We start from the raw sequence: 22,988 nt of genomic DNA, 5'->3' as shown, positions 1-22,988 counted from the left end.
CCTACGTGTCTACTGTGGACACATATGATCAAAAAATTTGACTGATATGGCCTTTCTTAAAACGCACCGCTTCACCCAATTTAACGGCAATTACAAAATTTTGACGATATGAATTTTATTGGCATTTCGATTGACTCATAGAGTAAATTTTCGACAAAAAAAAAAACAAAAAAAACTTAGAAATATTTTAGTTTTGGCCGGTTGACTAGAAACTTATAATATATTTACCATAAATATTTTTATTATTTGATATAATCAAGTGTGTTAAGTTTGTCTTTGAGTTTTTGATCCTAGATGTTTTGGATGGGTAGGATCTCAAAAAAAGAGATTCTCCAATTACTCACGATTGGAGGAGATCAGGATACTTGGATTCCGCTATCATGTTCATTATCTTTACAAGTTGCAGAAACCTCCAAGGGATCTCCACCCTGAAGAATTACTATCGCTGTCTCCATGCCAGGGTGATCTCCTTAAATACTAACCTTTTGCAGTTTTATAATTTGTTAGAGAATTAAGTAATTAATTAATTAAATTCATAATTTTTCACCCACTTAAACTTCTAGAATAATGTCAGTCTTAATTTCAAAAAGTGACTCTACAGTTTACTACACGTTTTAATTGTGGTTGCAGCTTCAATCTAAGGTTACCGACAATTTTGATACAATTGTAAACTTAATTTGAAAAACCTGACCCATGAATTTGAATATGTAAAGTAAACATAGATGCCTCTCTTTTCTTGACATATTTTATTAATGAGTAGTGCTCATGGTCCCACTTTTTTTTTATAAGTAAATATACCTACGAGAGATTAGAAATGCTAATATAATTAATTAGCATTAATTTGTTGAATTGACTTGAGTCAATTATAACTGTATCCTTACCCCCATTTCTGTGCTTTATATTGCCCCCACTTTCCTTCCTTCTTCTTTCTTCTTCTTCTCACTACAATTAGCAGAACCCACAAGCTCCTGGGTCTCCGACACGACCAGAGCTGCACTTCCTCATCGACCACTGTTTTATCAACACGTACGACGAGGTCGTGTCCCCCCAATCCTCTTACTCACTGCCATCTGCGACGCCATTAGCGTTACTACAATGCTATATATCTCTATCGTTCAGTGCCATCGATCTTTTCTTCCTCAGTTAACCACTCCTTTTTGATTTTTCTCAATGGGATGGGGATCAACCAGCAGGCAGCGGCTCCTTTTTGATTTTTCTCAATGGGATGGGGATCAACCAGCAGGCAGCAGCCCCTTCTTGCTTTCATGATCAGGAGTTTTTCCTTTGGGGATTCAAGAACAGTAGGCCATGTTTTTCCTCAACGCTGAGAAACTTTAGAGGTAATTTCTTTCTTCATTGTTTTAAGGGTTTCTTAGCATATGTATATATGGAGGAAAATAGGAAAAGTTAATTTTTTTTTTTTTACCTAAAATTTGGCAAATTTAATGCTAGTGCATGCTCTAAGGTTGTACAAATTATAGCTTAAAAAAAAAAAAAAAAAAAAATTATAGCTAAAGGTTGTCAAATCAAAGGATTAAAAAGATAATAATCATGAAGGGTAAAATAGGGCACTATAATAGGAGGGGAGGAGATAGGGAGGATGAGCTAGAGGCCTAAGTTTAGGTTTCAAATTTTTTTTAAGTATTTTAATTTTTATAATATTTTTTTTGTTAGATAAAAAATAAACTGGCGATAACGATATGAATATAAAAACCCAATATGGCAATTGGGAACTATATTATATGTGGCTGCTGCCGGCTAATGAGTAATGGTCACATGTTCTCTCTCTTTTCTCTCTAAGTCAATAATGATGATTGTCGTATGTAGCATGATTTGAGTAGATCACGGAATTCAATAATAATAATAATAGTTATAGTTAAAGAAAAGAATATCACATAATTATATTTGAAGATTTTTATTGAATTACAGATAAAATCTATTTATAATTGAAGATTATTACCTAATTAGAGTAAAAATTTATTTGTATTTAATATGATTTTGTTATAATAGAAGTATGTTATATTGTAAAGATTACTAAAAAAAAATAAGAGCTTAATGCAGCCACTTTATCATATGGACTTTATCGAAACACACTTTGGAAGAATAATTAAAAAAAAATCAAAGTATGTTTACCTATAATTAAGGATAATAAAAGAAACGTGAATCTCATTCTATTATATATGGAATGAAATAAAAAAAGAATATTGAATCACTCATAAAATTGACTTGAAAATTCGAACACATTAATCAAACAACGTATGTGAACACATGGACAATTTGACCAGTATCAATTCCAACAGAAACAAAAACATCATCATTATATTTTATTTATATAGTACTGTTGTCCTCCATTGGCTTAGGGATGTTCTTTTTGGCATTCTAGCAACCATCTATTCATCATCTCTTCTCTCTTTTACGTTTTTTTTTAAAAAAAAAAAAATCAAAAATCAAAAAAATAAAAATGCAAGTGAAGAGATGGTGAGTAGATGGTTGCTAGAATGCATTGTAGCATTCCTCATTGGCTTAACATTCCTACATGTCGACATTTATCCTATTCTTCTTCTTTTTCTTCGGCTTCCACTGCAATTAGCAGAAACCACAACTTTTCGAGTCTCCGACATGACCAGAGCTGCACTTTATCACCGACCTTCAACCCTTTCTGACGCACCACCACTGCGTGCCAGCCACATGTCAACACGTACGATGAGGTGGTGTCCCCACACTCCTCTTGCTTCACCCACTTCACCAAAGCCAAGTCACTCACTGGCATCTGCGACAGCGACAGTACCATTAGCTTTACGTCAATGTTGTCTCCATTGTTCAGTGCTGTCTTCTCTTCCTCCGTCAAGAATTCATATCTGATTTTTCTCAACGGGATCAAGAAGCAGCCGTGTGCCGGGCTTAAATCAATACGGCTCAACGGCTTTTGAATCACCAACATTAAATCCGAAAACCCCATGTTTAGAATCACCTCGGGGATTGCCATGTTTTCTCTCAACGCGCTGAGAAAATTTATATACCAAGTAATTAATTTTTTTTCTGCAATATTTAAAGGGGTATATATATATATATTAAGTTGATGTTGCATTATGTTTTCCTAATCCTATAAGGAATTGAAAATACTAAAATTCGGATTATATTATTGTGTAGAAATATAAATCCAAAAAAAAATATACAACAGACAACAAAAATTCGTCCTTAATTAAAATATACGATAACTCTCTTTTTTATTTTATATTTGATTTATCCTTTCCCTCTTGGATTAGAAAACTACAAGTAGTACTCTCTCAATCTCAAATACTGGTCTATTTTCCACAAAATAACATCTTATTTACATTTTTATAATTTCCATATTTATAAATTGTCTCAAATGGAAACCCTTCTTTATATAGAACATCCTTCATTTAGACACTTCATGAAAGTGGAACTTATACCCATCAAGATTGAGTGACATAAATAACAATTTCGCTTTAAAATTCTTTAGGGAAAGCAATTCATGAGAGGATATCAATTCAAAAAGCATATGTGAAATAACATATTCATGCATTCATAATGTACTAAGAGAAAATGATAAAAATACATGCAATGAAATTTCACTTAGAAAGGATTAGGAATTTTCCTTACCTCAATACTGCCGCTTAATTAATAGACTAACCAATACTGTTAAACACCTGAATCGATAAAACTTAGCAATGTTAGCCATAAGCTAAACACATCAACCCTAATAGAAAGCTTACTCAACTATTTCTATACTTCACACTCTAAAAATCTTATTATCAACCACCTTAGATTTATTTGGATCATTCAACTCTTTTAGACAACTCTCTTTCTTTCACATGCACTTCCTGCATGAAAGAGACAATCTTCTCCTTGTTTTTCGTTCAACCAAACTCCTATTTACTCTAACACAGAAACTTAATTTTATCCTTCAATAACCTAAGATCATATATATGAAGCACAACACACATCACACTGAAAAATTCTTTTTCTTGCACCCACTCGTTCACACCCTCAATGCTCTTATTGTTGACAATTTCTCATATAAACCCAACAAGCTAGCCCCTATCAAAATAAAGCTTCACGCATTTAATCACTAAAACATAATGTTAAATCTTTGAAAAGAGCAAGAGAGATCAGATCATGTTTAAAACTTACAAAGTGAGAAAGCTTGGTGATGTTTTCTTCTTGCAAGGTCGTGTGATAGGGTATGGAAAAAGAGGGATGGCCAACTGATCGGTGTTTTAAGCTCTAGGATTTTCGGTTGCTTTGAGAAAGAGATGGAGCTAGCTTGAGAGAGAATATGACAAAAGTTGATGGTTTTGTTTTATGTCAATGGTTGTACGCGGTTGTACGCATAGGGGCATGTATATATTGTGGAGTTAAATACAAAAACAAAAACAAAAGAAAAGGGCTTTTGGTGGTCCCATATCTCCTTGCTTGCAGACAATGTAAAGGGCTTTTAGAATTAATAGTGGGAAGGCTTTAAGAAATTGAAAGGAAATTAATGGCCAAAGAAACACTTTTTGGACCCAAAATAAGTTGTTCAACGAAGTGATTAGCTTCAGGTATTGCTTCTTAACAACAAATATTGCTTATTTATGGGGCTTTGATTTATGTTACTAAATTTAAATATATAGGCTAAGCTAGGGTTTAAGGTAGCTGCAGGTAGCGTATTACATATAATTAGGTGCTTTTGTTTTTGTTTTTTTTCTTTTTTACTTTGTTTACCTTATATGGTTACTGTCACTTAATTACTGGGCGATTTCTTAAAAATTGCCGTGGATCCTTATCCGTTGTTGGGCACCTTTTGGGCGTGTGGATGCTTGTTCAATTAATTACACCTGTCTTCATCGGGAAGATGCTACGTACATCATGGGAAGGTGATTGATTGATCATCAGACTCCGTGACCGTGATGCTCCTTTCAATTCCTTGATATTTCTCCACCATTTCCCCCTGAGACTGAGAGCAATCATGGGAGGACCATATATTAATGGAAGGAAAATCAAACTGATCGATCGAGGGCGTGTTGAGAAAAATGATCAGAAAAGGCATGCATGCATGCAAAAGTACTGAAATAATTACTAGTTTTAGAACTTCTATTATTGACCAAGTTCGAGAAATTGAAGTGTAGCCCACTATATATAATTAGCTATATATCATTTAGTAAAGATAACTAATTAAGCGAAGCATGTCTCAAATATTATTAGGTGCAAAGAATATCCAAACTTGTGACAACAAGGAGAAGCAGAAGGAATTGTGTACGTAGTTTTGCCTGTACGTATAAGCATCAAATGATATATATCAATTAAAGGCCAAACTCACAAATTCAATTAATGATTAGAATATCCGATGTTTATCATATAATTATGTCACCTTCTGATTTTTCCCCACCTACGCAGGCATCAATGTTACTAAATGGTACTTCTTATCACATGCAGCCAAAGCACTAATTATCACTAATAAATTAAGTTGCACTATATATGCATAATGAAAACAATAAATTATACTGCACAAATTAATTTATTGAGGAAGGAGTATATCCAGAATATATTTGCTTTTGATAACTACGTTTTCTTTTGTAATCCCGTTTAAATTTTTCTTCTTCTTGTTATTATTATTCTTATGTTCTTTATTTTTATTTTGCTTTTTAGTCTCTTCCGTCGGGGGTTAGGAAATCAAAAGCACCCCATCCTATTGTAAAATTCAATTAATTTCTAACCGTGTTTCAAAAAAAAAAAAAAAAAACAAAGAAATTTCTAACCAACTAGTTTGTAGTTTCGACGGTACTGACCCGGTCATTGCAATTAATTTGCAGCAGTTGGAAGGAATGCATGGCGTGCAGTTGAAGCCATGACGGGAGTACTTCACACAGTAAGCCGAGTCTTCCCGCGGTGAGCCGAATTTTCTTTGGGAATTCCGAAATCACAATTCCCCTATAAATAAGCATCAAATGATTTTCGATGTGGGAAAGTTTCTCTATTGACCACACATATTTCTCAACAAAGCAGTACTCATTGTTTGTGTCTCTGAAGTACTAGAAGAATGAGGCTCTTGAACCCCAACGATTTCAAGAATGAGGATGTTGATCCAACCAAGGCTGCCTTTGATATGTTATTAGAGGTTGCTAAGGTTGCTGCTCGCATATATGACCAAGAACAAAAAGGCTTGAAGCGAAGCCGTGGCGAGAGTAGTTTCCAAAAGAAAAAGAAATCTAAAAAGGAAGAAAAACCCAAAACGAGATCGAAGAAGTCGAAGCCGGACATGCCAACCCTTCCAAACCCGCCGCCGGACTTGCCTGAGGAATTCAAGAATCGTATCGAGGCAATGGGGGGAAGGCAAGTGGTTTTGGTTATACAAAAAGCCCTCTATGACACTGATCTAAAGAAAAACAACAGCCGTTTATCCATACCTTTAAGACAGATCAAGGGGGATTTTTTGGGAGATGATGAGAGAGAATCTCTCGCACAACAGAATGAATTGAACGTTCCATTCATCGAGCCCTCACATAAGGTGAACAATATGATTTTGAGGCAATGGGACATGCCCAAAGAGTCGGGGAAAACATGCTCAACATACGTGTTGAGGACTAATTGGAACGAGGTTTCTCAAGAGAATGGACTCAGGCCGAAGGATGTGGTCCAAGTTTGGTCTTTTCGGGTTGACAATGAACAAAAACTCTGCCTGGCTCTTGTTGTGGTTAGCCGACGTGGTGGCAACGAGGGAGGAAGTAGCAGCCATGGGAGAGATGGAGAAGGAGTGGGGGTGTAGTGAGAGCATGTGAAGCAGTACCGAAGAAGATGATGCAAGTCCTATTAGGTTAATTTTTTTTTTTACGTTTCCTTAATTGTTTTGTAAATATAGTTCATTGTAATACATTACAAGCACTACATCTTTACTATATATATATAGTAAAGATGTAGTGCTAAAGGCCTGGAAGATATACACTCTCTCATATATATATAACATTATATATTTTTTCACATATGGAATCTACTGATCAGTCGCAAGCCCATGAAGATAATTAATTACTTTTGTTTTGGCTTCTAATTTGATTCTTTTCTTCCTGATTTGAATATTACTAGTATTTTTGCTTAATATCGTTTTGTAGATAGCATGTGATTGGCAAAAGATGTAAGGAGTTTATGGATGGAGTACTCAGACTTTGTGCTTTAATCTCCAAATGAGATTATGCATGCTTAATGAAGTTTCCATTTTCAACCAAATTTTGGAGGGGATCCAAACCGAAAATGTGAATGGGTGATTTATTTATTTTAATCTTTTTGGTGGTATTCAAAAACGAAAAATACTAGACTTATAAACAAATTTTACAACATGATGTGGCACAATATGATTGGGTTTCTCAAAAGTTGAATTTATCTCATTTTCAATTATATTGTAAAATTTGTTTGTAAACCTAGCATTTCTTTTAAAAAACCAAGAACCAAACAATAAAAACTTCAATTACCACAAAAGGAAGAAAAACATAAACCGAAGTGAGCAACAAATTAAACAAAATTAAATTTACAGTCCATTTGGTAAAGGGTTTTAGTGGTTTGATATTGTAGCAAAAATTGATTGATGTAAAAAAAAAGTAAGAATTTTTTTTTTTTTCTTGAAAAAAGTGAAAAAGTAAGAATGTTTGGTTTTGAAAAAAAAAAAAAAAAAGGCTTTTGTAATGATTTTTTTATTTGAATAGTAATAAAAAATTATTGATGTGATGTAAAAAGTAAGAGAATATGAAAAAATGAAAAAGTGAGTTTGACGAAATCGTTTAGTAGCAAACGCAGCCAAAAACATCTTCCACTATGCACCGCCGCACATCTCACCCTCCTCTCCACCACAAAAAGCAGAAAACATAGCCTTCCATTCCATGTCGATCTCCGGCACGACCAGAGGTGCACAAGTGTATCAAGGCAATGGATGGGACCCAAGTGGACATGGTCATCCAAAAAGCGCTCTATCACACAGATCTAAGGACAAACAAGTGAAACAACAGTACTCGATTATTCAGTTAGATCAACAAGGGTAGGGTTTTTTGAGAGAGAAAACTTTGCACAACAAAACCCATTGATATAGTGCAATTCATGGAGCCCCTCGTATTCGTATAAGTACAATCGGATGATTTTGAGGCTACAGTGGGAGATGCCCAAAATACAAGTAACGGGAGCATAGTGACAGCAAGTGGGGCAGCGAAGAAGATCCAAGCACCAGCCAAAGAGCAAAGGAGAGAGTAGGTGGGTGGCAGGAGATGGTGCAAGTAATAGCCCAAGTGCACATATGGGATCAACTCCTCAGCCTCAAGCCCCTTGAGATTACTAGTTTTTGGCTTTTGTTTTTTACTCTTTTCTTTCTTATTTGAATATTACAACTTCTTTTGTTCAATGTTTAGTAGAAATATTGCACGTGATGAGCTAATTGATGAAAGAGTCTGTTAATTGAGGATAGACTTTGCAATTTTAATTCCCAAGTTAGATTTTCATTAATGAAGCTTCTACTTTCAACCAAAATTTGGAGAAGATCCAAACCAAAAATATCAGCAGGTTTTTTTTTTTTTTTTCCTTCTTCTTTTTTGGTGCACAAAGAACCAAAAGCGTAGATCCACGACTCCCAAATGATGTCCAAATACAAAATTAGTCGGATATTCCAACAACAGATATGTTCCCATTTTACCCAACGAACGAGGCATAGAAATTCAAGGGATCAGTAACAAGCATTTCAATTTTTCCTTTTTGATTGATCCAAATTATTCCGCTAGAAGAATTTGAATATCCAGTCTTTTTCCTGTGCCAAGTTGCCATCTGAAGTAGTTGCCATCACCGTAACTTCAGAGAGTGTCGTGATACATGTTAATAATGACAATTCGTGTTTACATATAGAATTTGTGTCACGTTGAGGTACGAGTATAAAATTATATAAGTCAATCATAATTCGCCTTATTTAATTTAACGCCCTTTAACCATAACTTGCAACTTCATGTTAAATTTGTATTGAATCCATGAGTAGTATAAAACATTGTTAGCCATAATGCCACACATTGGAAGCATCAAGTTCAATTTATCTCAAGACATAGATATAGCACTATATATGTTAGCTTTTAATCCGATCCATTTAATTAAACGATTCAGACCCCTCAACCCTAATCCATCAATTTCGTGTAGTGTTCATGTCAAATTTTCAGATCATGTCAAACATTATTAACCCCAATACACTTGTTGCAATTAAGCGGCACGACCAGGCACCATGGTCCCGGGTCATAAGAAAGCCCACCAAAATGCTTTCCACGAAGTCCGTGAGAGACAAGACAAGCAATTACCGGTGTTTCCTTAATTTCTTGCGTGCATGCATTAAGTTGACTAAAAAGTGTTAAAATCTATCCGATTCCAGCAACTCACAATCTACCAACAATTTGTAGGTAATATACAAACAGGAAGCAGGGCCCGCCCATGAGTCCAACCATGTTAAGATTTTCACGCTACTAGTGATTTTGGCAAAATTTCGGCCCATGTTGTTTTTGTTGTGCATTGCAATAATCTTTTCCCCATAAACTACCAAAGAAAACTAAGGAAAATAACATTTACCACCTCAAACTTACACGCAATATTCTCCAACAAAACTTTTTTTTAACAAAAGCAATTGACCCCTAAACTACCCAACACTTTTACTTGGCCTCCTTTCATTAGAAATTTCTGCTAAATCCAACGGAAAATGAGTAAAATATCCATTATACCCTGACAATTTCTGTGAAAATACAAATATACCTCCAGATTTAAAAAAAAAAAAAAAAAAAAATCCCTGGTCATGGGTTTCTTTCCGCGGTTTAGGGTTTTAATTTTAGGTTGATAGGGAAGTTACCCCCCAAACAAAAACTAGGAGGCAGAAAAAGAAATGGGAATGATGGTCGAAGACAAATTCAGGTGTGGGCGTGTGTATAGTAATTATCCCTTTCAACCAAAATTCTCAGAAAAAAACAGAGACAGACAACTGAACTAAGGAGAACGCAGATACCTGATCTTCTCAAGGATGGGCGTCAATGGAGGACCAACGAGCACAAAAATCCAGCGGAGACGCAACCCCGCTTTAGAGAATAAGAAAGGAAAAGGAACAAAATGATGTGGGACCTGACCCCTTGTCGGTGGACCCAAAGAGGAGATTTCCTTTTTATTTCCTTACTGAAGACAAGCAACAAAAATATGAAGAGCAAAATTACCTTAAACCAAAAATGCAATAAAAAAAGAGAGTTATAGAAATTGTCTCAATGTGTACTTTCGGGAGAATGATGTATCCGACTTAAAATTACCGACTCAGACTCATTTGACCCAGACATCAAAGCCTCACAAGCCCTGGGAGAACCACCCGGAAAAAATTTAGGACCATTTATTGTATCACCAGAAAGCCTTTCCTCTGTATAATAGGTAGAGCTATTGCCGTCAGCCTTGCCAAGCCCGTTGATGTTGCTACCATCCGCAGAGAAAGTTGTGGTCTTCTGTGATTCATTATCAACTGTCAAAAGACAATCCCCATCTGCAACCTCCGAATTCACGTGTTCTGAGGCCATCCCATCCTTCTCCCCACTGGAAACTGGCACCGGCTCTCCTTTCTCACCACCATAAGCTACCAGCACTTCCTGAGTGGGGGTACAAACGTGATTCTGTGCCTCCTGAGTGGGGGTCGAAACTTGCTCCTCCATATTTTCCTGCATGAGAGCAATTGCTTCCACGTTCTTTTGATCTACAGTTGATATGGGCTCATTTGGCATTTCCGCATTCAAAGTTGGGATTGGCTCCTCTGCCTTCTCCATATCGCAGATGGGGGCTTGCTCTTCCACTGTCACCTGCTTTGATGCTGAAATAATGTCTAACGTTCGTCCGGCAACCGACAGCAAACCTACTATATCCACCCTCTGCTTCTTGTAGAGGTCCATGGCTCTCTGCAAGCCAGAAAGCAACTTGTCAACACACGACAATCTAGAATCAATGCTTAATACATTTAAAGTTCCATGCAATATTACCAATTTCCATAAACTAATCAACATTGTCCATGCAGTCCGACTATAGCACACCAGGGTTGGTATAATGATGACAGCAAAAATGAGTTTTGTCAAATACTTCCATCGACTGTAAATTTGTATTTCAGAATACAATTAAACAGCTCAAAAAATGGCACTCCAACCCAAACGCTATACACACGGGGTCAATTTACTTCCACTCATTTAACCACTTACAAATAGTAACAAAAAGTAAAGTCAGAATACAGATTTAAAATCCAGTACTTTCATAGAAACCATACATCGGAAAATTAAACTGGTCCAGCTTAGTTCACAAATATGATATATACATACAGCTTCCCATTTAAGTTAGAAGAAACGGAGAAGTAAATTAAGGATCAAACAACATAAGATTAGGGTTTTGCATAATGAGCTTAGGGTTATTGTGGGTTTTTATGGGGCATCAAGTTTCTTTATGATTCTTTGGTTTCTAGGGTTTGCATAGGGTCTTTTTTGTGGGTTTTTGAGGATTTCCCTATGTATATTTTTGTGTACTTAGAGGCGCATTGCGCTTTTTTTAATATACACAATATTGCTTATCAAAAAAAGAAAACATAAGCTTGCCAGCATATACATAAAAATAGACACAAACACATTATAATTTTTGGTGAGCATTGGGTTTAATGGTTTCAAAACATATGGTTTGAAAAAATTGCAACTGCAAAATACAATTAATGAAAATACAATTTTTAAAAACTCAGTTAAGCATTAGTAAAATTGTGGTTTAGCCTTTAAAATCGTTGTTTATCCTATAAAATTGTGCTTTTTTTTATAAAAATAAAATTAAAAAATTAAAAAAAAAAAACCCTTGAATACAGCTTGGCAATCATGAATTTTTCCAGGTTTTCAAACTGCTAATTTTTTCAAACGCATGCCCAAACGGTAAAATTTCCACAATTTTATAAAAACGCGCGTATGGCTTGCAAAATTGCGGGGCCAAACACACTTAAACTAAAGAATTATCTTGTGGTTATAAAGGCTTTAATGACATCTGCTTGGGAGTGTGCATCTCGACTACCACTTCGAACCCTCAGATACATGCTACTAAATACTAACAATTATGAGAAGAGGCTACTAAAAATGCATAAGAACAAAATATAAATGAGTAAATTTTTTTTAGTACATTCGTCCATAATAAAATTTACCTGAAAAACAGAATCCTTTATGGCAGGAAAAAGTGAATGGCTTGAAAGGTTATTGGAATATTTCAGAGTGGCTCTTTCTCCATCCTGTTACATTACAAAAAAGTAGATGCAACAGTTATCACTAAGACTAGAAATTTGCAAAGCAAGCAGCAGACTTCTGTCAAGATTCTCTACCTCCAAAAGTACATCCATAGTGGCGTCTTCATCCATAGTTGTGCTTTCTTCAATATCCAGTAAGCTTATACACCGATTATACAACTCAGGATGTGCAAGTTCTGCCGAAATATCAAGCTTAGAAAGATAAAAACGGCTGAAATAAGAAACATCATCACTTGATAATGCAGTATGATCAGCTGCCTCCTCATGGGCAGGTTTAGGCAAAGAGTCAGAAACTTCTTTTGCTGGAGATGTGCCAGTGGAACTTATTTCAGCGGTTTTTGCCTGAACCTCATGATGGTTATCTTCAGTATGAGACCTCTGACCTGCCTTCATAGCCAAAGCATCATCTGCTGGGGCCTGCTCTGGATAATCATCTTTGTGGGATGGGGAAGGCAAGTCCCTTTTCATATCACCATCTTGTCCTTTCCACAAGTCAGCGTTGGATTCCCATCCCCTACCATTCATTGAATGCCTCTTCTGTTCCCATTCAGGCCCCCCATACATGTGGGGAGGGCCCGAACCATTACTTCCATCCCATCCATGCAAGTGAGGAGGGCCTGAACCATCCATCATACTCTGCCAGCCAACTGGGCGTAAGTGACTGGAGAACCTGTCAGCTTCAGGGATGTGATAATGAATCCCTGAGTGGTTCATTTCCATAGAAGGTCTAACGCCAAACAGAGGTTGGGATGGAAACTGCGGAATCATTGCCTGAAAACTTCCGTGAGGAGGTCCATGTTGGAAAGGAATGAAGCCATTAGGAACTGATGAATTCCAATTTGGGACACCCCTCCAAGCATTTCCATGCCCTCTTCCCAATCCAGCATCACTTCCCCTCTTATAACGAGCAGTGGAGTTAAGTCTACCATCTTCTTCCAATGACCCTGCCAAAGTAGGGCTGTCCACTCCAGCTCTGAAAGGTGGAGGAATCAAAGATGCATTGCTCTGACTAGCTCTATTGTAGTAAGCTGAATCTGCCTGGGAGGACTCATCCAATAGAGGCTTTTCTTGTGGAAAGTCCCGATACAACCTATCCTCAGCAGTAGAGAAATCTCTAGCATCAATAGAAACACTGTTCCTCCGTCCTGTTTCTTCGATATCAAGACTCCGCCTAACACCAGTTCTATTCAGATACCTACGGTCAATACTTGTTGATGAAGGAGATCTTTCCACCAAGCCCCTTGGTGAAACCTTGGAACTTGAAGACCTTTCAGTTGACAGCTCCCCTAAATGGCCGTCATCCATTTTGACAGGCTTCTCCATGGATCTGTACTTCACACCTTTCTCTGTCACTCCAGATAAAACACTTACCTCTCTCGAAGAAATTACTTTGGACCTCTGTTCAGACTTATCCCTGTACTTCAAATCATCCGGATTTAAATGCCTATAATGGGAGAAAATTAAGACAATGTTATTACTGAAATCCACATATTTTGCTTCACAAGAATATATGGTTCACATCACCTACCAATAAAATTCTCATTGGCGTTTAAAAATAAAGCACATGTATTCAAGTTCCCTATATTTGATTTCAGATAGGACATACAGATATATTAGAACACAAAAATGAGAATTTAAACAAGTGCTATTGTTGATCGCATGCCATGTTTCAAAAGTCATCAACCAATCCAGGTCTTAGTGATTCTACTGTATTGGTTCACCTTCTGAAATTAATCCCGCAAGTTCATTACATTGGGCAGTTGTATAAGATAAATTGCAACAAATGGATCGAAGGAGAATGCTTGTATCAGTTCCTTCTGTTATTAAAAGGAAGAATAAAAAATTATAAGACATTGATGCAAGAATGTGATGGCATTATATGGTCGCAATTGAATAGATCGAGCAACACAGGGTTGGTCCCAAAAGTGTCACATGTAGTGCTAGTTTCTCATCTCTATCAACATAAAGATAGCTGTTCATAAACCTACCAAATTTAACCAAGGACTTACTATCAAAATAGTTTAACACCAGCATACAAAAGATAGTTTGCTAGGACAAGGCAACATTTCCAATATGATGAAAAAATAAAAGAGGCTGCAATAGCGCATTGCTCAGCATGCTAACCAAAGTAAGTTTTAACAGATTCCAATAATGTTTCACATATGTTGAACAACAGTAGCCTAAAATTGACAAACAAGGTGACAAAACACCTATAAAATCAACATTCAAGATATGAGAGCAAAGACAATCAAAAGATAATTTACAAAATAAAATATTCTAATTCTAACCAGATTACCAACTGACTGGAGTGGAAGTAAAATAACTACCTGTACTCATCTATGCCAGCATGTGAAGTAGAGCTGGGGGAAGTTCTCCGTCTGTTGCTACTAGTAGGAGTGTCTAGATGAGCTTGACGTGATTGAGATCTCCCCCTATCAGCATCTGATTCAACTTTACTGCCGCTCAAAGATTTCTTTTCCATATCAGGATAGTGACCTTTGACAACTCTAGTTTTATTATCATTAGAATCATCGCGGTCATCTGGAGATCTTTTCTTTCCCCTGTTATCTTTGTATCTAGCACTACGGTCATCAAGTTGTGACCCATCATGGTCACGTTCTAGATCTCGGTCTCGGTCACGGTCATGGTCACGGTCATATTCACGGTCACGATCATATTCCCGGTCATTATCACGCCCGCGTTCACGTTCACGATCACGAAAGCGATCTCGGCCACGGTCATGATCACGATCTTGGTCACGGTCCCAATCCCAATCCCGTTCACGGTCACGATCACGATCATTGTCACGGTCATGATCACGGCTGCGATCATGCCCACGGTCCCCATCCCGTTCACGATCACGGTCATGGCAGCGATCACGATCTCGGCTAGCCTCTAAATCACGATCCCGTTCACGATCCCGGTCCCGCTCACGATCACGCTCTCGATTACGGTCACTGTCTTGAGCCTTGGTTCTCCTTTGTCGTATGTCTGTAGAATCTTTTTCATCTCTTGCACGCTTATCATCAGATCTGATGCTTGTATGATCTTTTGCAAGGCGCTCCTCGCTTTGCTTGTCATCACGGTGCTTGTTATCTCTGTCTATCTCTTCACGGTACTTGTCTTTTGATCTCTCATCCTTGCGCTTTTCGTCCTTTTGTCTTCCATCCTTGCAAATATCATCCCTAGACGATAATCGTCTATCATTAACATCTCCAATATCGTCTTGATGCTTTTCCAAATCACCAGAACCATCTCTTCTTTTCCTCGTTCGTCTCTCAAGCTGGTTTTCTGGTTCAGGACTTCGCAACTCATCCTGCGCATTCAGATCTGCAGGAAGACAGATGAAAATGTCAACTGGAGTTTGAATAAGAAAAGCTAAGATCATCTATATGGTTTTCATACATCAGTACATACAACAAATTCTTTATATCTTGTTAAAGAAACATGTTAAGTCTTCTAAAATAAGAATAGAAAGAACAAAATGGCCAGAGAACTAGGTCACAAGTCAAATCAATACTCAGTTCAGTTGATGCATGAGTTGAATGGAAATGAAAAATTCTTAGAAAGAAACTTTATTGATCAAGCATGTTACAATAAACAATGCATACATTATACAGACAATTTCTTATTAAACTCTCTTCCCAAAAAGAACCAGTGTGTAACCTCAATTCTTCAGTTCTTCAATAGCACCAGTAACATGTGATAAGTCATTAAATTCAGCCAACGAAAAGTGGAGAACTAAGTCTAGGCAAACTCCAAAATCGTATTCCAGGTTGTTCAGAACTAATACGTATTAAGAATACAAGTCCTCGGTTTTCACGCTCTTATGCACTTCAAGGATCGCTTGACCCACTGTATATAGCCTCTAATGTATTTGTGCATAAGGTATAATTAAAGTGCAAAAATTATCACTCACTTCAATGCCTCCCCTGAGCTTAACAACTATCCAAGCTCCATTAGACTACTAGACACTTCATCTCATAATAGTGAATGTTCATCATCAAAAACATTATATTTAGTGTTCTTCAACCATTACATCTTCAGAAAAAGGGTAAAGAAAGTATTATGCCATGATGAACAGCCACAGATTATGTTCGAGCATCAAATAGATTTATACATATTGTTCTTTCATCCCAAACATTATAGATTAAGGTGGAAGAGTAAATGTTACCAAAGCTAATGTATAGGTGATCATTTTGTGCTCTTGAAGCATGCTGTTGGCAATAAATCAATGCTATAAAAACCATACAATTCAAAATCTGTCATATAGAAAGAGGCAGGATAGCGTCAGCCCTTCTTTTGGTACAGCCAAATCAGATAGGCATCAAAGACAGGCAAAGGAATGGTCAGTAAGCAGCATCCAAATTTACCGAGAACAAAAAAGAAAAAACCTAAATAACAACATATGAAACTCCAAAAACAGAAAAGGAGTGAAGACTTGTAACTAATACAACTTTCTGTAGGAAATACTGTTGCAATTACATGAAAGATAATGGCAAAATTGGGTGAGTAGCATATTAGAAATTAGCCATATATGAATAGAATGCAGAATATTGATATTATATCATCCTAGCACTCATGCCCGAAATGAAACCAAACAGGTTACTTTACAATATCTGGAAAAACAAGACCTCTCTACAAATCCCAAGTTACACAAGGTTAAAAATATTTACTGAAGGTACAAACATTAGCATTACAACACCCAATAATCTCACACCACATAGCATCCATGGTCTTCCCGAGAGAGACAGAGAGGGAACACACATTTTCTTATTAAAAATACATACAATTTATCCATATCCAGAATCCCCAAGGATTCAATGTAATTGAAAGGTTTCACTGCAATTTTTTTTTTTATGGATAAGTAACTATTAGTCAAGTTTAGTAGAAGTTTCACTGGAAACTCAATATGCTACTGCTTAGTATCCTGAATGTATATAGCTAAGTCCACACAAGATAGTATAAAAATTACAAAGAACAGAAGAATTGCAAATTCAATGAACAGATGCCATATGCAGCATCTCAAAGATAATTAAAACCATCCATAAAATCCAAGATATCTGTTGTCACCAAAAGATAGTGAAGCTGCCATGTCAAGTAAAACTAAATATTTGCCAAATTAGAAAAGGTTTGGAAAATATTTGGTTTATTTGATGTGGCAGCTTCACTTAAAGTGTCTCATTGCCGCATCAAGCAAAACAATTAAAATTTTCCAACTCAGAGAATGTTCACCCAAAGTAATACATGTCTTATGACATGGCACTTTTGCCAATTTACCCCTAAAACAGTATTCAATAATTAATAGTGCCCGCATATGTTGTGGAGCTGCCCTGCCAGGTAAACTACAAAATCTTCATCGTGACAAAAACGGCCACGTGGCCGCACTTCACCCAAAATAAATGAGTCACCAATTCTGACTGGGCATTTGGTATTACTTGGAGTGCAGTAGATTCCACAGCAAAAATGGACTTCATAAGATATGAAAGAAATAGCTTTATCAGCACTCCACTTCAAGCATATATATGAACTATAGCACAACTCAAAATGCATACTTTAACTTTTAAAGCATATTTATTACAGAAGATTGTCTAAAAATTTTGCATCCATGTTAATTTGATGAGTAACCCAAAAGTAGTCTTGCATCAGCTGCTTCTTCTTCTGTTGCCACAGTAAAGTCCAAGGTACCAAAGGGAACAGAAGAACAAAAAGATGTGGGTGGAGACAGGGAGAGAAGACATCATTGCCAAAGACTTAAAAGAATTTGACTAAATAGAACAAAATGGCATTAATGATACGTGTAGTCCATCCCAAAAAGTTGGGATAAAAGCTTACTTGAGTAAAATGAATATTGTACCAGAATAAAATATCTTTTCGTAGGAGATATGAGGATTAATTTGAAAGCAACAAGTTTACACTATTCGTTTTTTTTTAAAAAAAAATTCAAGCATAAAAATGTAGCATATCTTGAGAGGTTGGGGAACAAAGGAAAAATAAAAGAGAAAAGGAAAAGAAAACTAAACTCTATCACTCTGTTTGATTCATACTTGCAAGAGATAACTGAGTGAATATAAAAGAAAAGAACAAAAGAGAGTATCATTCCAGACTTCTGGTTAAAAAGAGAAAATGGAGAGCAAAAAGAAGAAAATTTATTTTTAGAGTTTTTTCTTCCTTCAACTAACTTTATTTCCAAATCCCATATATTCTGGAGAATAAAGTCTGACAGGCTCAAGGAAAAAAAGAAACTAACATTTTTCTTTACCCCTTGACAAATTCACATACTGGAAAAGAAGGCTTCAATCTTTTTTTAAAACCTCTAGGATTGAATTGAACATGGTATACAATCACACAATCACATGAATCTGACCTGCATAACAGCTCTGACAGCAACTATAATAGATTAGTAACATTATACATATTGTGAGGTCCCTCGGGTACCTTCTGGAGCATAGATACGATGCAATCTAAGACACTCAGTAGAGTGATGCTCCTAACTGGAAACTGTGATCCATCTGTAGAACTCTAATATGTTGTTTCAGATTGAAAGGTCAGTTAAGAGGAAAAAATACTCAACGTTTTTCTAGTTATAACTATGAGAACAATCATTTGATTTCAAGGGTAAGTAAAAGAAACATCGCACCTCAATCCACTAATCAACCATTTGTAATAGCCTAGTGGAGCTTTCAACAAAAAATCTAGTATCATTTCTTTTCCAATCAGTTTCAATTCTTTCATCCTTTCAGAAAAATCCTCAACCATCCTGTCCTCTACGTTACTTATCTTTGTAAGTAAAATATAAATACATTAAAAATAAAAAAGACAGATACACCTAAACAATAAAGGCAATAGAGTCCCTGTAAATATTAGTAAAGATGGTAGCTCGTGATTGCTGACTAAATATAGTTTTGTTCTACCGTCAGTTTCAGTTCTGTCATCGTTGATATGCATAACCTTTAAGTGTTTCCCAATCATATTGGACTTTCAATGCGCATACAGCCTTCCAATTCTCTTCAATTTCTATCAAATAATGGCATTCAACAATAGGGAAGGTCAAAGAAAAGATATAAGAACTATCTAGATCACTAATTTTAACATTGTGAAACGCACAAAACCCCGGTCATTATCAATATCTAGGAATTGTTCCATAATAACAATAACTACATTTAACAAAAGGAGCAGAATAGAAGAAAGATGTAAGCACTAAATCTAGCATTGTGAAAGGTAAACAACCTCTGCCATTATCATATCAGATCCCATACTGTAATAACATTATCATGAGAGATCTAAGTACAAAACAATGGTCTCCTTAACATTTTAGAGATGCCGTTTCAAAATAACTAAATACTTTATCTTGAACACATGCTAACAATATTAATGACCTTTCATTGTGCAGAACATGAATAAATAACCTTATAATTAACTTAGATACCTCGCAACAGAAAAAGTCCCAGTATCAGAACAGTAAGCTTATAAGTAATATCATCAGAATGATATCAAATGTAGAAAATGGATACAGGAAAGGCCACCAAATTTCCAGCAAACAAAACAAAGTTAACACAATTGAGCTCCTCAGCTACTGAAATGGCACAAAGTTCATCCAAAATGTATTTGGATCAAAATCCACTATTCTTTTGTGCTTCTGATACTAGATATCATCACTCAAACAACCTCAATTTTTAGTTTTAATACTGTCTACCACATATGCTAGCCATGACCTAATGTTATAACACGCTAATATATCTACCATAAATAATACCAACGGGAGCGTAAGACAACAATGTAATCACTATATACACATTAATTCACATTAACCAACAAACCAACCAGTTACCTTACCAGTATTTTCGACTGCCTTCTTTGTCTCGCGATGTTCTTCATTATCAATGACCGACCTCTCACTTTTCACTTCTTTACTCTTCTTCTCTCTTTCAACACCGCCTTCCTTACCCTCCTTTCGACCGGAATCCCGGTGCTTCCCGCTACTACTCTTCTTTCCCTCCTCACCCTCACCAAACATTCCTACACCCTCCTCTCTCCTCCTACTGCTACTACCACTCTTCAACTCACCCGAAGCCTTCGACTCCTTCAACTTCTTCGACACCTCAGTCCGATCGTCCTCTCCGCCATTCCATCGATCACTCACTCCATCACCAGCTCGCTCCCTCCGCCGCTTTGAGGAGCCGTGCTCTTCAGAATAGTCCCCATTTCCAGACCCGTACAGGTCCTTGGCATCCTTCGTGGTGGAATCAACCTTCCGCTTCTCGCTTTCCTTCGAAACCCTAGCTCCACCTCCACTCTCTTCCTTGCCTTTCCGATCCTTTAAGTTCGACTCCTTCTCCGAGTCCGAGTACTCCCTCACTTCCCTCGAACTGTGTTTGCTCGATTTATGACGTGAACTCCTCGGCATCACTGAAATGCTCTCGGAACCCTAATTGCAACCTCCCGAACCAAAACTGAAACCCTAGTTTCAAATCCGCAAACAAAATTTGGCTCTCAGATCGAAAATCCCAAACCCTAGCCTCGACTCCACAAACGATATTCAGAAATGAAACCCGAGATTAGAGCCCTAATCGTAAACCTTCTCAACAAACTCGACGACTCACATCAGAAACCGAAACCCTAGTTGCGAAACTTTCGCGGGTTGAACCGCACGCACTGAGCGAAACCCTAACAGTGGGCGACGGTCGGAGTAAGGGACGGAGAGTCACCGGAAAGAACGGATCGCCGGAGATCGGAAGGAGTACGAGATTGGGATCGAAATGAATGTAAATTACGAGAGAGCCACCAAGAGAGAACTAGGGGATATATGTGGAAGCGCATGTGATGTTTGAAGAGAGGAAAAGAGGCGTCAGGCTTTTTGGTTTTGGTTTATGAGACTCCGAGGAGGCGTTGTGATAATTTGTGCCTCCATGACTATATTACCCTCGGTGATTCCATTTTATGACGGAGTTGTTCTTGCGGTGCTTGGGTCGAGTATTGATAGTTTTGTGATTGAGCACGTCATGTGTCCAATGACAAGGTGACACGCAAGTAATAGTTGTGCGGGGACAGAAGCATGTGATTGGTCATAGTGGACCTAGATTGATCAGGATCCTTTATCAATACGACCTGATTGGTGGGATCCACTTGACCTGAATCAATCCAATTCCATTAGATTTCTTTCAAGGACCATCACAGCGGGATTCATCATGGTTGGTTCCGGGGGAACCACCGTTAAGTACAAAGACAATGCGCTGTAGCTCAAGCACGAGTTACTTCTGTAGCACAACCAACCTTTCCTTCGCTTCTCGATAGGAATACACGATTCATCGGTAGCTAAACCCTTTTTTTTAAATAAATAAATTAAAAATTAAACCAATTATTAGTTGGTTAAGAAATTTGGATGAAAATGGTATAAATGGTGAAAAAAATGTCTACCAACTACAAATTTAATTAAAAACTTTTTTATAAATTTTCAGGACAATTCACATTTTAGTAACTAACATATATCACGTGAATTGTTACATTAGTTTGTAAATATGATAAGCATTATATGTAGTATCACTAACCATTTACGCATTAGTTTGAAATAAATTTATAATAGAAAGAAAGTCTAAACTATTTCTCATGTTCTACTTGCATCTATTTAAAAAAAAAAAAAAAAAAAAATCAATCATTGAATTTGTAGAATCCACGTTAATGAAGATGTGAATCGTATACATTTAACGATTGATTTTTAATAGAGTTGGACGAGATAATGACGAATGAATGATAAATAGCATTACCGTAAAAATGGTATTTACTTTTAACAACACTCAAATGACCACATCAAATTTTATTAGTTTAGGGCTTAATTAGATACACAATTGGTAACAAACAAATTGATTAATTTGAGGCCTATACTGGATATATAAGGATAGTATAACTATAGTCAATATATACTTAAAAAATAAATAAATAAAAGGTGAAATTTCTACCGTGGCCGTGGGTGAGTTAAGGGCATTTTTTATTTTTTATTTTCACTCTGTTTTTTAGTTTAAAAAATTGGGGCAATTTGGGCATTTTCAACAAAGAAGATGTGAAATTAAATGGGGCTAAAACATAGAATACAGATATTACAAATTTGTAAATTTCAATATTCTAATTGTAAAATTGTTTATATTTTAGAGGGGGTGTAAATGAAGTTTATCCTTAGATGTATAAGGATAATAGAGCTTTCAATAAAGATTTTACAAGAAGCAATTATTACCAAATAATTGTTTACTTGTTTACTAACTAACTCTAAAGTGTTTTAGACTTTTAAAGCTCAATCAGTTGCTTATTCGTGAACTCAACGGCTCAAAATTTTATTCAAAAAAAACAAATCAAAATTAAGAAATGGCAAAAAAAAAATTAAAAAAAATTAAAATATATACATCTTATGCTCTGATTGTTTGCATCAACAATGATACTAAGGTTTGTTATGTATATTATGATTTATGAGTGTTTAATTTTCATATTTGAATCTAATTCTTTTTTTCTTTTTTTTTTTCAAATAGAAGTGATGTCATTATCAATTAGTATATAATAAAATAATAATAATTTTTTTCCATGCTTTGTCCTTAAGCTTATTATGCTTTGTACACATAAGTATTGTGTACCTATGTTAGACGATATCTTACCATCTATGGATGTGCCAAGTAAAAGAACACATTGGTAAAGCTCTACTTTTGCAATTGGG

At 36.3% G+C, this 22,988-nt stretch overlaps 2 protein-coding genes across 3 annotated transcripts; one reads left to right on the top strand and one right to left on the bottom strand.

Moving 5' to 3' along the window:
* The first annotated feature begins 928 nt into the window (after nucleotides 1-928).
* Nucleotides 929-6,872, top strand: LOC132167255 (putative B3 domain-containing protein At2g27410). 2 transcript variants are annotated; one of them, XM_059578167.1, is made up of 3 exons: nucleotides 929-1,340; nucleotides 5,820-5,892; nucleotides 6,034-6,872. In XM_059578167.1, the coding sequence occupies exons 1-3, from the start codon at nucleotides 1,226-1,228 to the stop codon at nucleotides 6,767-6,769; spliced, it is 924 nt and encodes a 307-aa protein (XP_059434150.1). In that variant the 5' UTR covers nucleotides 929-1,225; the 3' UTR covers nucleotides 6,770-6,872. The 2 variants fall into 2 exon arrangements, with proteins under 2 accessions (XP_059434150.1, XP_059434149.1); XM_059578166.1 differs by having other exon boundaries at nucleotides 5,817-5,892; nucleotides 6,034-6,871.
* Nucleotides 6,873-10,192: 3,320 nt separating this feature from the next.
* Nucleotides 10,193-21,188, bottom strand: LOC132177594 (uncharacterized). Its single transcript, XM_059589980.1, has 5 exons — nucleotides 20,126-21,188; nucleotides 14,617-15,619; nucleotides 12,365-13,733; nucleotides 12,191-12,274; nucleotides 10,193-10,928 (listed from the first exon to the last, which is right to left on the bottom strand). The coding sequence occupies exons 1-5, from the start codon at nucleotides 20,694-20,696 to the stop codon at nucleotides 10,254-10,256; spliced, it is 3,702 nt and encodes a 1,233-aa protein (XP_059445963.1). The 5' UTR covers nucleotides 20,697-21,188; the 3' UTR covers nucleotides 10,193-10,253.
* Between the last annotated feature and the right edge of the window lie 1,800 nt (nucleotides 21,189-22,988).

The sequence above is a fragment of the Corylus avellana genome, chromosome ca1, assembly GCF_901000735.1.
Source record: "Corylus avellana chromosome ca1, CavTom2PMs-1.0".
Lineage (NCBI taxonomy): Eukaryota > Viridiplantae > Streptophyta > Magnoliopsida > Fagales > Betulaceae > Corylus > Corylus avellana.
This window is presented reverse-complemented; position numbering and strand designations above follow the sequence as displayed.